General features: G+C 38.7%; 1 protein-coding gene across 1 annotated transcript; it reads right to left on the bottom strand.

Annotated features, from left to right (window-relative positions):
- Positions 1-11,334: 11,334 nt before the first annotated feature.
- si:ch211-256a21.4 lies at positions 11,335-14,650 on the bottom strand. The gene is made up of 4 exons (XM_017422992.3): positions 14,502-14,650; positions 14,191-14,390; positions 12,426-12,617; positions 11,335-12,197 (listed from the first exon to the last, which is right to left on the bottom strand). The coding sequence occupies exons 2-4, from the start codon at positions 14,378-14,380 to the stop codon at positions 11,965-11,967; spliced, it is 615 nt and encodes a 204-aa protein (XP_017278481.1). The 5' UTR covers positions 14,381-14,390; positions 14,502-14,650; the 3' UTR covers positions 11,335-11,964.
- Between the last annotated feature and the right edge of the window lie 494 nt (positions 14,651-15,144).

Genomic DNA, 15,144 nt, shown 5'->3' with positions numbered 1-15,144 from the left:
AGACACAGATCACAGAAGAAGCGAGCTGTAAGAAAAAAATGCTAAATATTCATGTTAATTGTTAAAGGCAAAATAAATTACCACAATATAATAAAAACTGTAGTAATAATAGTAGCTTATTGTTATTTCTGTCATTCCATCCTGCTCTTAAAGAGAAAAGAAGCCCCACAACTGAGTCATTTTAGGTTGGATCCAGAATGTTTACTACAGTTTTAATTTATAAGTTAGAGTTTTGAAACAACAGAGCATCAAATAAGCTGCATAGTCACAAATTTAAAATTAGTTTGTTTAAAATGTCAAGTGTTTTTTTTAAGAAAACTGCTGTGCAAAGTATCTATTTCTGTTACTTTGTCCAATCCTCATGGTTACACATTTTGTTCATGTCTTTGCTCACCATTCAGAATGAGTTTGGATTACACAGTATCATTTTATGTAGCGTCTCAGCAGGTTTGCAGAGTATTTGCCCAAGATAATTCTTGTTTCTAATTATCCAGGGGATTAATCTGGTGTATTCACCACAGGAGCCTGTTACTGTTGCTTTGGATTTGCCATCCAAGTCATTAGATACACAGTCAGTGGGCACCGAACAACAGTTGGGTCTTTCCCAGTCTTGTCAGCCTAACAGGGGAGCAGAAAGAATACTGGCAGGAGTTGCAGCTTATATTTGGTGCATATGGCCGAGTGTGACCTTAGCCAGCAGTGGCAGTTTTCCTTTGTTTGTCTGTCTTTTTGACAGCCACATCTATTCACAGGAAGTGTTGCTGAGCAAAGTAAGAGGTTTAAAAAGTGTCGTCTTCAAGTAGTATTCAAATCTGTTACACACAGCCAAGAGATCCTAGGAGCCCAGCCCCGATTCATTATGTATCTGAGAACAAACAAATGATGGATTGTTGCAAGATGTTCCAAGCCTATTTATAGTTGATAGTTAGATTTATGATGGCCAAGTAGCCACATGATTTCAAGGTAAACGACACACCTAGCTCCATGGCAGACAGAGACAGAGCTACAGATGTCTGCCTGACAAACAAGCAGTGACCCCCAGAGACCCTTATCTCTCTGCGCCTGCTAATTGACTTGTTATTGATCAACTCAAAGGCAGTCTGATTTATGAGGAAGAGGACTTGTGGAGACAGCCACCTGGCATGGAGTGGAGTGTTATGAATGTGGGAAGCAAACCCCAGGGGACCACAAGCTGCAGTTTAGGAGGACATGCAGAAGTTTGAAATTCACCACTGAATGGATGCCTCACACTTGGAGGGAATGTTTTTTTATATTACGATATGCTAAAATTTCAACAAAGTCCAGGGAGCAGCAGTAGCAGGCGTTTGCAAGGGTTTTTAGGGTAGAGTGTGGGGGGAGTTATATAGAGAAAAGGGGGATAAAGAGGACTGAATGTCACTAGGGGAGCTGGTGCCAGTGTGCAGGTTATGACAAAGATAAGGATCAAATAAATATAAAGTAGTCCCACTAATCTATCCTTGAGAAACTTCATAGTTGTTATTTCCAGATATGTGTGTGTGTAAAACAAAGAGACAGAGAACAAATAGAACATGGGAGCAAGATGGTGGTTAAAGACAGAGAAGAGGGATCTAGTAGTGATCGTTTGAAAAGGAGTTGCACAGGATAACAAGCTTAGATCAGAACAGAGAACACAAAAGGACTTAGGCTGATTGCAGGCTGTGACAAGGAAAGGGGGAGAGAGATCAAGCCTTCCAGGCAGAACTACATAAGCCAAAAAAAAGTCTTCAGACAGCTCAAGTCACACGGCAGCTTATGAAAATGTGTCAATAGCAGAAATAGACAATGAATGAATTCCACAGCCGCACTGGTATCTCCCTCACAAGGAATAAAATGTCAGCAATACCCACATTTGAATAGACCAACCAAAATTGCACCATGGTATTTCAAAATGTCATGAAGAATGTGGGAATCTTTGTGATTACATTCAGGGTAAAGGGGGCATTTCGCTTTTGTATTTCCACCGTGTGTCTTGCAATATATTGAGCATTTGGTATGCTAATTTTTAATTATTGTTTCAAAGCACGTTCGACATCTTCTTCGGTGTCTCCTAGACAATTCTGAGCAAGTCTGTCCACTTCTTCCATTCCTCATCCAGAGACATGATTTGGTAGATTAATACTCAAAGAGGTAGATTCCAGCACAGACGTATTCATCAAAGCTTCCTGCCAGAACAAACCCCTTACCCAACTACTCAAATCCCCTCTCATTCATCTCCTTGTCTCTCATACTCACTGTTTTACTTCTTTTATCTCACTTCTTTTCTTCCTCTGGTTTTGTTCATAATCAAAGTTCAGATTATTCCAGTGAGATGGTTAATTAGCTTCCTCTGCTTCTGTACTAAAGGGTTAATTTTGCTTTCACTCACACAGTGACAGCCAGTTGAGTAATGCTGTCTTGGGGCCTTGTGTGACCCTGTATGGCTTGGCTACATTTGTTGCTGGCTCATCTAGACTGATGGAGTTGTAACAGAATGCCCTGCAATGTCACAGATTCTACAAATAACATCTACCACAAGCTGTTGACAGTATTCCAACAAAATATCTTAAATTTCCAGCTATGCATGTATTCATTTTGTTGGCTAGTTGAGTATAGGGACCATATTAGTTCATTCCAAGTCTTTTGCATGATAGCATTTCCCTGCAGCACTCCAAAGTTATTTTGCTTTTGATCCAGCTCAGTTCATCTGTTGGTGAGTTATACAATGAGAGGAACAACTTACACCATATTTATATTGAGTGTCCTTTTCAAGAACCCCATTATTAAAAGATGGGGAGGGGGCTTTTTTTTACAGTTCCAGGAATGTTTACAAAAAGGTTATTAATGAGAGCTGAGATTGCATTGTGAATTTACTGCAGCATTGTGATGTAGTAGAGCCTTCTGTAAAGTTAGACCTGCATCTGAGCAGACAATCCAGATGGATGTCGATACACTCACAATAAACTGAAGAGATTAAATCCTAAGCCTTATTCAGGGGCACTAGAGAAGAATCGGTGAATCAGGACCAGTGTATTTAATCAAAATAACAATGCTCTTTAATTCTGTGTTAATTAAATGTAGATTTCCTTGATTGAAGAGCAGTCATCTTGATACCAGGGGTCCTCTAGTGACATAAACATCCTCGCAGAGAGTTTGGCTTGTGTATAATCATGCATTAGTTCTATTTTTTCCAAACTGTCTGGAGCTGGTTTACACAGAAGGTCTGTCAGATGAGGGATTGCATTTTGTAAACAAGAACTCAAGATTTCAAACTTTCATCATCCTTAAAGAAAGTCGTTCCTGGCAAATCGTTTAAACCATCATAAGTAGTTTGCATCTACAAACTTTTTAAATAGATTATGTAATGTTATGTAAGGTTTTATTTTTATTATATTTTTTTTTTGTAAATCAAAGTGATCTGTAGCTTCTGGCACATGTAGAAGTCTTTAATGAAACTCAGTGTTTGTATTAAAAGGAGTTATTCCTAAACAAAACTATATCCTGATTCTGAAGTCCAGTTTGTTTTTTCCTGTACTTGATGACATCGACACTGAATATATTCATATATCATCTGGTCTTTCATGCTTTCATTTTGGATCAATCACCTTATCAATCAAAGCAATCTCAACTTTATAAGCAAAAGAGGCATAAACTAAAATCTAACATTTTGGTAACTGATCATAAAAAACTGTCTTAAAACAACATGTCACTTTGAACATTAATGAAAATAAATATTTTGTAGTTGATTGATAATACAGTGGGTTTATAGGCTCCTTGAATGAAATAGTGAATTCCCAGAGCAAAACTGTTTAACTGGTGTTCCCACCATTATTCCTCTCACAGCCACTAGGAAGAAAAGTACAATAAAAAAATTTCCCATATGCATTAAGCTTTTACCCAAAAATGTCCAATGGAGAGCCCTACAAAGGAACAATGGTCAGAGCATCACATGTTGATTCTGGGCTGATTCAGTGTTCTTAAACCTGATGTGTAGCACACATCAATAATAATAGAAGAAGGGAGGGGCTGTCACAGATTCTGTGGATAGGTGGGAGTTGTGTTCAGGGAGGTTATTGTCATTTGGCAGCATTTGCAGTTGGAGAAAGAAAGGACCTCTGCAGCCAGAGTCTGGGTGGTGGAACATTTATCAACCAGTCATCGCAATGATTCGCATGATCCAACAGGGAGCCATTTAGTTTACAAGTCCAGGCTCAAGAAAAACCTGCCAGAGGAAAGGATGATGATAGCTATAGGCTGTATGAGCACATGAACAGAAATATACAGTAACTGTTGAAAAGAATAGATTGGAGTTCTGTCTCAGAGTTCAGTGTAGCCTGTGGCTTGCTCCACACTGAGAAAGAATTGAGCAGTGGAGCCCAACTCAAGGGCACATAGTGTTTGTTCACTATTGTAGAACACAAAGATGCCTCAGGAAGGAACCAACTAACATGTATTCCCTGTAGTTGGGAGGACTGACTAGCACTGAATACATAAAGATCACAATAAACAGACCCATCAACCTGCTCAGTGGCAGCTTTGGGACCAGACAGATCTGATGGTATTGATACGGGTATGCATTTGATGGCCTGCCTGTAGAAGCAACAGTCTCTGCATAAGCAAATAAACTCCTAACTGAAAGGGGAATATGGGAAAGAGGCGAGGGAGAACTGTGATAGCTTTCCTTTAAGAATGTTGATAAAAATCCTATTCTTTCCATTCTCCTTTCACTCTACTTTTACTAACTTTGCCTTTTGGCTCCTAAGGGAAGTGCATCATTCAAATTCATCTGTCCTCTTTTTTGTGAGAGACCTGAAGGAGAGACAGGAAGATGGAGAGCATTGGAGACTGTTTATTTAGTCAAAGGGAGTTATGTGTATGGAAATTTTTGGAGCTGAGGAGGAGGCTGTGTACTTCATACAGCTGTCAGCAGTACGTGAGTGAATGATGTTGTGTTTCTCATTTATTTATTTGCTGTTTTTGTAGAATTAATGAAGTTTAAAAAGCAACATACTGCAGTGCTCCATGTGGGCACAGTTTGACATATATGCCAACATGCTGACGTTTGCCAAACTAAATTTTTCAAATTGTTGGCTGTGAAGAAATAAGAGACAAAGCACCTCCATGTTCCTTATTGGTTTGTGAACTGTCATTTTAAACCCTCAAGTTGGCACTCAGTTATCACCATTTTGGGCTTTTTGCCAAGTGATCTTTGAAAGTTGGTTGAACAAAAGTGTCTTTAAAAAAGGATATTCTTGAAATAAAGGAATTATTTTGTATTGAATGAACACCATTCCAATTACTGAGTTGTTGGAAATAAATAGTCACTTAGTAAATAGTGATTCCAGAGTTATTTCAGTAAATGAGTCTGTCTTTTCTTTTGCTCACTGGCAGGGCTACAACTAGTACTACTTTCTATTTTTGTTTGTATTTTATACTGAAAAATGGGTCTTTCTTTTTGACAACATTGACAATAGTGAATACAAACTGGAATACAAACACTGAATACAAACTTTGGCTATTTTGCGGCGAGCATGGATAATGTCAAGTTTGGTCTGGAGGAGCAATGAAGCTGACTGAATCCTCACTGGAGTCGATTCATGTCACCTCACACAGGAGTTTCCATCGGCTGTTTTCTTGGTGGACCATAAACTTATGTACTTTTCATACCTTATAGCCATCAAGTTACAGTACAAATAGCATGTGTTTGGGTCAGATACAATAACTGCCTAATTCATCCAACACATTTTAAGAATTTCAATCATATATCTACTTCCACATTTGGCTAAAAATAATGTGATGTATGCATGTAAAGAATTGCCCAAATTTTATATGCATTGTGACAAATGATCTGAAATAAAATTGTCAAGTAGCATTGAAAATATAGTTGTTGGTTTTTTCATTAAACCTACAAATATAAGTTAAATACATATTTTTAAACTGTGTTTAAAGGTAATTCAATGGATAAAACAGCAAGAGACACTATATTCAACCAGGATTAAATTGTAGTAATTGTCATTTTAAAACATCTCTAATTGTGTGCCTTTATTTAATACAATCATTTTCTGTTCTACTAGTTCAAGTTTTTCATATTTAAATGTTTAAAAATCAAGTATCCTGTAATTAAATTTGTGCAATTTTACGTACTTTTAAATTCAGTTTAACAATGAAATATGTGGCGATATTGTCTTTTATATAGTCAAATCTGCAAGAGGAAGAAATGAGAAAAAACATTTTAAAATTAATTAACTGACTTGTGAATAAAAAATAAATAATAATAAACAGTATTTTGTTAAAATTTACACAAAAACTTTTTTGTTTTCTTTTTCTTTTACTTTTAGCTAAAGTTTTATGAAAAAAGTCAGAGAATGTACTGCGTTATTGCTTAGGACAAATCAAATGTTGACTGACATTGGTAATGGTCTGTGGGAAGTGATTACACAAAACTTATAGAAAGCCATTATTAAAATTTGTTCATTGTTGGGCTGACAAACCAATCCTTAATGCTGAATCATTGCAATGACTGAAAGTAACAAAAAACTATTTTTGCTCGATGTGAAACTTGCATTTCCAGTATATAGAGAAATGTACATAATGTGCTACAGGCTGAAAAGGAATCATTTTGGTCCCAGTATAAATGAATGTCTATTGTCAGCTCATTATCATAAATCTTCTTTAAGAATATTCACCCATGCCAAATTCTTTTCCCATGATGGCTGTATCCAAGTCTCCCTTTATTGCATTTTTTCACCTCTTCCTCCACTCCCTTCACTTTAATTTATTGTCATTGTGAAAAGGTTTGTCACTCCCAAGTAGAGCACAGCCCATTATCATAAACAGGCTAATAAGTAACTTCACACAATGTGTGCAAAGCAAAGCACACTCAATATGCAAAGCAGAAATGGGCTGTTAAAGAAACTAGTGCCGAGTGATTATATTTGTAATTTAATTTCCTTGGTCATACAGAGATAAGAGAAGGGAGAGGATACAGCGGCCAAGAAGTGAATAGTGGCACGAGAATGGAACTGCAGCTTCATTGTCTGGACTGTGATGTCCAAGACAAGACCACTTACCGGACAAGGTTACGGCCTGGGAAACATGGTCGATGTACAAACCTTTACACTGAAAAAGTCAAAGAATTCTTTTCAAGCTAGGGACAAAAATAATAGATTATAGTCTTCATTCCAAACACAACTTTGTGGGTCACTTGTGCAAATAATAAGGAACTATGATTTTAGTTTTTTTAAAAAGTAAAACCCGGGCTACATGGGGTTGGGATGGTTTGCACTGTCGCCTTACAGAAAAAATGTCTCAAGTTAAAATCTCAATTTGCATGTTCTCCCTCTGCATGTGTGGGTTTTCTCCAGGTTCTCCGGCTTTCTCCCACAGTGCCAAAAGCGTGCCGGTTGAGTAAACTGTTGATTCTACATTTGCCCTTGAAGTATGAGCGTGTTGGTTGTGTGTTTGAGTCCAGGATGTATTCCATCTCTGGCCTGTTGACTGCTGAGATAGGCCACCATTCACTGTGACCCTGAACAGGACAAAGTGGGTACAGAAAATGAATGGATGGATGAAATGTGCAACCTGTAGTGGTTGCGACAGCACCTGAATTTAAAGTGTCTAAATGGGAGCTACAAGCATGATTGTGATCTTATGGGCAAAAAAATGTTATTGTCAACTTTGTTTTTTTCCATACCTTGCCCAAGTAGTTTTCTGACACTTAACAGTTTTTTTCTAAAACATAATCAATTTCAAAAATATTGCATCATGCTGTGTGTCACCAAAAAAAAAAAAAAATACAGGAAAATTGGATTTATTATCATCATGGTGCTGTGTAAAAATAATGAATTTTAGCCTAAACTGTCATTGTTTTTGCAACCCCATCTATAGTGTTTTTGCCTAAACTCAACCCTGAAGTGACAAAGCTGTGTTTGTACTTGAGAATGACATCTGCTATCATGTACAAAGGGTTATACGAGTCATATTCAGGTAAGTAAGAATTGTCTTTTGGTTGCTTAAATGTTCAGTACCTCCTGCCATCTGTTAGGGGAGCTGGTTCAGAATGGGTCCCATGGGTTGTATGAATAAATATGAAATGATAAAGAAACCCTTTCATTTTTTTCCTTTACTCAAAATCTTGTTCAGCTTAACAAACTCAATCAGTGGAGTGGTTTGGGTGGGATGTCAGTCACAGAGAGCAATGGCTCATTGCAGATTCTACAGACAAACTAAACCAAGTCCGAGGAAGAAAAATGACTGAAGGACAAAGGCTATCCCCTCCCCACATCTTCATGCACTCCCCTCTTCGTCCACTTTCTTTGAGATTGTAGGGCTCCACACATCAAATTTCCTGACTTTTCCATTTTCAAAGAGTGTCCACTTATACTAATGATAGAGCACTGGAGGTCATAAGACAGCAGTGGTCCAACTCTGATTTCGACTTCATCAGAGCTATCAGATCTATAGAGAGCTGGTGTTGAGGGATGTGGAGAAGAGACAAAGTTCATCAAAATGTGACACGACACAAAGCTGTGCGGAATTAGGGGACATTGTGAAACTATTTTGTGACATCTCAAATCCCCTGTCCCTCTTTGTTCTCGCCTCCTCTGATCTTTATGTCTGTTTCTCCCCCTGCTGTATTGTCTCTCTCTCTGTGTATTTCTTCAGTGTCTTCACTTTGAACCTAACAGCAATAACCTGCCAGGAATGTTACAAATGATACGAATAAATTATGTAAACCTCAGAGAAATAAAACACCAAGAAGCGTGGAGTTTTGCTCTTTATTTCATAATTCATCAGGCTACCAGATCAAGTCAAATAAAAGTTGAGTGATTAAGGAGTTCAGCGCATTTTGGCTCAGAGGCGTCATAAATTTGCTTTAGAATATCAATAACATTTTGTCTGCTTCACATATAAAAAAACAAACATACATATAGACACACTATGCATAAATGAATAAACTTTTTTTTCTTTTTTTTTTATTATTACTCATTAAATAAGAGCAGCATCTTCCAATTTCCCCCCCGATACCGCTGGAAGTGGCAAAGCAATGGATGTTACATCAGCACCACCAACTGGTCAAAGAGAAAACAATGGCTGCTTTTTCTCTCTTTCTCTTCCACTCTGAAAGTACAAAGTTGGAGCTCAGAAAATCAGATTAAGAATGCCTTCCTTTGCTACTTTTGTGGCTTTATTTATCTTAGTGAATGTGGCCGCACAGAAAAGGTTTATATACTTTTGAGGCGGTGCAGCATAATCTCATAATCATCTAAACTGATTTTTTTGAAGCTCAGGTTGTGTTTTATCCACATGGACAGCCATTGTTCATCTGATTGATGTCTTTGGAGCAGATGCCCTTCAACAATCCACACTCTCTGTGTCAGACCACCTGTCTATCTCTGTGTTACATCTTCCACCATTCATCTTTCATGTTTTTTCTTCTCCCCTTGCCCCTAACTGTCTCACAATCTTTTTGTTTCTATCTCCATATTGATTTGGCCTGTCTCACTCTGAAGGCATTCTCAATCTTTGGTCTTTTTCTTTCAGAAAGGTAAGCTGTGATGGTGGAAAATGGAAAGGGGAGATTTTGTTTACGAGTTGCTGACAGCCGTAAAACACTGTGTGCTTTCAAGCTCCCAGACAGTGCCCAGTGAGTGAAATAAAAGCAACTTAAGGTGAAAAGAAAATCAATTTTTAAAGTGCTTTTACTTACAAAGGAAAATGTGCTATCCACGCTCCTAATTTAGCAATTCAAATTAAAAGCTGTTATTTTAGAAATTTTCAGCTGAGCCAAAATGACAGCGAGTGCTGAGGTGCACAGCTTTGCGCATGAAGTCACAGTGGAGCAGATGAATTTGAGATTTGAATAAAAAAAAGGCTCTGTAGAGCAATTTTGTCCATGGATCGCTTGCTGATGCATGATGACCTTCAAGGACTTTCCTCTCATTTACACTGCAATTAAGCACTACCCTATTGGTAAATTGAAAAAGAGACAAAAATCCTCTGTGGATTTAATAACAAACTCATTACGAGGGCCCAACAGGGCGGAACTGGCTTTTAATTAGAGCAACACCTGATTAACGCCCAATTAACAGAGCCAGAGCCACTTAATTCTCCCCCACTTTGGCAGGTTGAGAATGTAAACATAAACAGTCAGCATCTGAGTGCTTCCTTTCCTCCTGGGAAGGTGTGAGAGAAAAGTAAATAATGAATTTGGAGTCAAGCTGTTGTCTGGTGGTCCAAATACTCAGCATATCCGGGATCTGAATGCCTTGGATGTGTGAGGTAAGTGTTTCAGAAAGGAAACAGATGTAGGGCTGGCTGGCAAAAAAAAAAAAAAAAAGAATGCTTCAGCACACATGCAAGTCCTGGCAGGCTGGTGGACAACTGTGCAAAGAGTGAAGAGTCTTGTTCAGCCAGAAAACATGAGCTCTTGTTTTTCCCCGTTACCAGCTTGGGGTAAAGGTTTGCTTTTAAGGACAGATACTCGTTTGAAATTTTAGAGTTTTGGTTTAGTTAAACAGCTGACTTTACCACCAGGAAGGTTGGACTCATTGAACTTAAAAGTGACAGGCCTGGACACGTTCAAACAAGGTTCCCTTTAGTTTTTGCCTTTTTTAATGAGTAAAACTACAGCAGCATCTTGTGTAAAAGTTTTCAACAAACAAATTTGCCTTGACAGGAGTTAGGGTGATTTTCTTGCCTTTAAAGACATCCATTATGTTGTTAAATTGTTGCTTTATATAAAATTTCTCTTTTTGGCTACTTTAAGAATCAATGGTGTCTGTGATACATGTGCAAAACCGCTGAAATTACATCAGATCTGTGAAAGTTTCTTCAAGTGCACCTGCAAAACTTTGAAACGCTTTGATCAAACTCATTCTCCTGAGAAAGGAGGAAGGAAAGAAGGACCTGGAGTTACTGCATCTCTGCTGCAGAGGAGAGGTTCACGATAACAAAAAAGCCTCACGAATCTCAAATTAACAACATCTTATATTAGAGCTCGCATCATGGCCCCCAGAAGACACAACACAGCCAGCATCTACATAAGACTGCAAATTTACACTTCATTATCAAACTGATAAACAGAAACCTTTCCAAACTTTGGAGGCCAAAGATCTAAATGTTGTTACAGTTTTATCAGTCTGAGTATACTGACATCACCTGACATCTTTTATTGCATTTTTGCAAACTGCATAGGTGCAAATAAGTCATACAGTATGTAGGAAAAAATAAAAATGGGGAATGTGTCCAAATATGTGACAGGCACTGAATGCAGGCGTTATATAAAATGACCAAAATGGAAGCTGCTAACCAGAAAATGATCACAGATGATCTCGGTGCAGTCTTACTCTTCTTTATTACCAATAAAAACATGGAATTATTCAATTTTTTCCTTTTTTATAAAAATAATCAGCATAACATAACAGTACAGAGTATTTAAAGTGTTGCAAAGGTTGTGCTATTTTATAATAAAGATAAAGTAGCTTACATTGAACAAGAGTTTCTCTTTCACATAAAAATGTTAAAGTCAAACAGAGCTTAACAAAAAAAGCACTATTTTAACATTTAACAAGTACTTTGTAACAACAGCAGGAACTTTCCAGTGAAGATCGTGACTGAATGTTTAGGACAGTGTTTAGTTTCCATTTTTTTTCCAGCCAGAGGCCCACGCACACCTGGGTTTGTTCTCCGCAGATAAGCCTGAACAGATCCTCGTGAACTTCAGAATTCTGTCGTCTTTCATTTGGTGTCCAGGCTTTTCAGTTCAGCAGTATTGTTCCTTAGTGTATTTTTTTTTTCGGTGTTGAAAACAAGCAAACTACAGTCAGCGCTGCAGGGGACAGATGTGTTTAGTCCCGATGACTGATATGACTCAGATAATCCGAATGAGTCTTTGCGCGTTAATGATCCCGTCCTTATTTCTGAGCTATGTTGCTTCTGCTTTTACTGGCAGCAGGTCGGTAACCATCACTGCCATCGAGCAGAAGAAACCTGCCATGACTCCTCGGCCTTCTCCAAGTCAGGTATGACGTCCGGCACGACAGCTTGTTCAGCCACAAAAACAATCACCTCCACAACCAGCAACAGGATCCAGCCCACAGCTCCCAGCCAGTAGGAATTGCCGAGGCCAGAGAAGTCCTTACGGATCTCCTCCCAATGCTGATAGGTGAAAAAGGACCAGCTTAGGAGGAAGAAGAAACCTGACGACAAATTGAAGGCATGCGTTAATCACTGCTGTTAAAAGAAACACTTTTTAGGCTAAAAGATTACATCCCCAAAGCTCCTGAAGCATTTAGGGTTAACTGAGAATGGCTGTTTTGTAACGTTTTTTCTCTGAGTTAACTCTTAAAACAATGGTCTCATTGTTATTAAGGGAAACTGTTAACAAATTCTCCACACATTCACACAAACGCAGCCCTGTTTCGTACCGGTGGAGGCCAGGGTGAGCATAAGCAGGGTGGTTGGGTAGAGAGCCTGTCCTGCCTTGAGGAAAGGGTGGGTGTTGGTGTAGGAGCGCACCGTCTGAGACGTCCAGCAGAGGGCGAAGACCAGACAGAGAGCGCCCGTGCTCACAGCCATCAGGAATGAAAGGACTCCAAAGACTCGCTCTGCTTCCAGAGCTGGAAGACACGCAACAAACAAACAAGCGTCTAACATCAGAAATGTTCATGTGACGGATATTCGTAGCATGTTTGCACTGTAACCCCTCAGCACGATAAACACCAACCACTGAAACTAAAACGGATTAAATTCAAAGGTGTTTGCACATTATAAATTCATTTTGTATGTATGCATGTGTGTTCTTTCACAGCAGTTTTCTTGAAGCATGCTTATGCAGGAAACTACAACACACTGGGAGGGAAAACTATTAAATTATTTTTAACATTGCTGAACAATCGTTTTGGTTGGGAGTCTTTTCATTCTCATAGCAGCCACGAGTGGAACAACCAGTTCAGCCTTTAAAGTGTTTATGAGTAATCATAATAAATATTACACCACCTGTTGGAGGCTTAGTTAATGTGTTGCTAAATCTGCAGAAAGTTAACCAACAGCAGAAGTGCTGTACATTCTATATACACCGAGGTCTACTGGTAACAGTTAATTGATTGCAGTCTTTTTGAAACGTATCCTGTGTTTTGTTTATTTTTATTTATTTATTTATTGTCATCTTCTTTTTATAAGAATTTACATTATATCAACCACTAATACAACCAGGCAGGTAAAAAAAAAACTAAAATGAACAAGACAGAGTAATGCTTCTGCCTCTTCTGGGTGATTTTACTGTAAAGTCGACTGAGTCAAACTGTAAAACTGTACATTCACCCACTGAGTCAAAGTTTTACTTTTCTTTGGAAGTCATTAGTTCTTTGTTCTCTGGGGTAACAAACTAAGATACTATCTGGAATCACAAATGCTACCCTAACATGTGAGGGCAACTACATTAAATGCATATTGAATTGCATTTTCTTGTCCAGCAAAGATTACGCTGTTACTGAAAACAGGTTTGTACCCTTCTACTGTTTCAGTGACCTCTGTTGTAGGGAAGTCTGTGCTCATTTCAGGCAGTATACAGCCATATTAACACATCTGACAACATCGTGGCTTCATATTCAAACAGTGTTACTGCTAAATTGACCTCTCTGTAGTGTTTATCTGTCCTATGATAAAAAAAACAAAACATAAAAAGACTTCAATATTTAACATGCTGTTTGTATTATTCTCATCAAACGGAAGCTTTAAGTGATTTGTAAGCTGCTGCATTTTGGAATTACAAAGATTTTAGTACTAAATGAATTTGAAAAAAGGTCTGTTTGTATAAAAACAAGGTGTGATTGACAAAGACAGATTTAAACACCTTTTTGTCTCTTGCGTAACACAAGTTTCAGCCAATGCAACGAATGCAAGTTCCAATTTGTTTTAACGCTGCTAAGAAGTTTTATCGCCCGAGTGTTTTCTCTTCATATTGATTCCCACTAGAGTTTCAGAGAAACAAAATAAATCTCCCTAAGGCTGATTTCCAGCAGAACTAGTTCCTTATCAAATCATCCCAGCCAGGACATACATATGCCTTGGTAAATAAGTTTATTTCAGTCAGTCTTTTCGCCTGAACTGGAGTGACAGCTGTTGACAAAAGGTCAATTTGATTGGTTGACTGAAGAAAGATGTAAGAAAGGTAAACAGTGTTTTACTCACCATTGAAGACAACACCATCTTTACTATCGTTCTGGTCACTTATGTTATGGTTACATGTCCACAGCCCCTTCTCATTCAGCCAAAAGGGGCTCCAGACAGCGTAGCTCACACAAAGGCAGCCTGCCAAGCCCAAACAAGACTCAGCAAACTGAAAGCGATCAGTGAGGTCTCCCAGAGCAAGAAACTTCATTTTTACACCACTGAGAGAAAAACAGAAGGGATACAGTAAATGACCATGTGCTGGAAAAGCTGAAAAACAAAAGAGAAACCTTTTATTGACATCATTTACATCAGCTTTAAAGATGTCTTACCTGTCGTTGACGAGGATAAAAAGTTGTCCGAGGCAAAGATGTGATCTCAGTCAGTGTACAGATGAATATTCACTTAGATTTACCGCTGTATCGATGCTACCACACAAATACTTTCAACATTTCTTCCACTACTTGTTATTACAAGCCCTCACAGACAAACCAACCCCCTTCGTGTAACTCCACCTCCGCTGCAATGGAAACTCCCCCCCAGCAGGAGAGAAATTTCCCCCTGAATTCTCCACTGTGGCTGTAGAGAAAGTGAAAGCGGCATCGACTGCTATTCAGATTTTAAAGAAGCAGAACTTAGTATGCTTCTGACAAATGCAGAACAGTGAGACAAAAAGAGAAACTGGAGGGAAAATCGGGAAGTGTAAAGTCTTGTAACGCATGAAAGACACAATCCGTCCAGCCGTCCATTTTTCTTTGACAAGTCTTATCTTTCCAAGCGGCAGGGGGAGGTGGAGGTGGTGCTCATCTCCCAACGGTTACTGTGTGAGAGGGGGGTGGGGGGCATTCTGGACAGGTGGGAAGTCCATCACAGGGACACACAGAGACAAACAAGACAGAACCGTTCACACTCTGTGGGAGGAGATCTGAGCTGAGGTAAATAACGCAACAGCAAAATAATACATTTACTTGTGTC

The sequence above is a fragment of the Kryptolebias marmoratus genome, linkage group LG11, assembly GCF_001649575.2.
Source record: "Kryptolebias marmoratus isolate JLee-2015 linkage group LG11, ASM164957v2, whole genome shotgun sequence".
NCBI lineage: Eukaryota > Metazoa > Chordata > Actinopteri > Cyprinodontiformes > Rivulidae > Kryptolebias > Kryptolebias marmoratus.
Note: the sequence above shows the minus strand (reverse complement) of the source record. Positions and strands in the feature narration are given on the sequence as shown.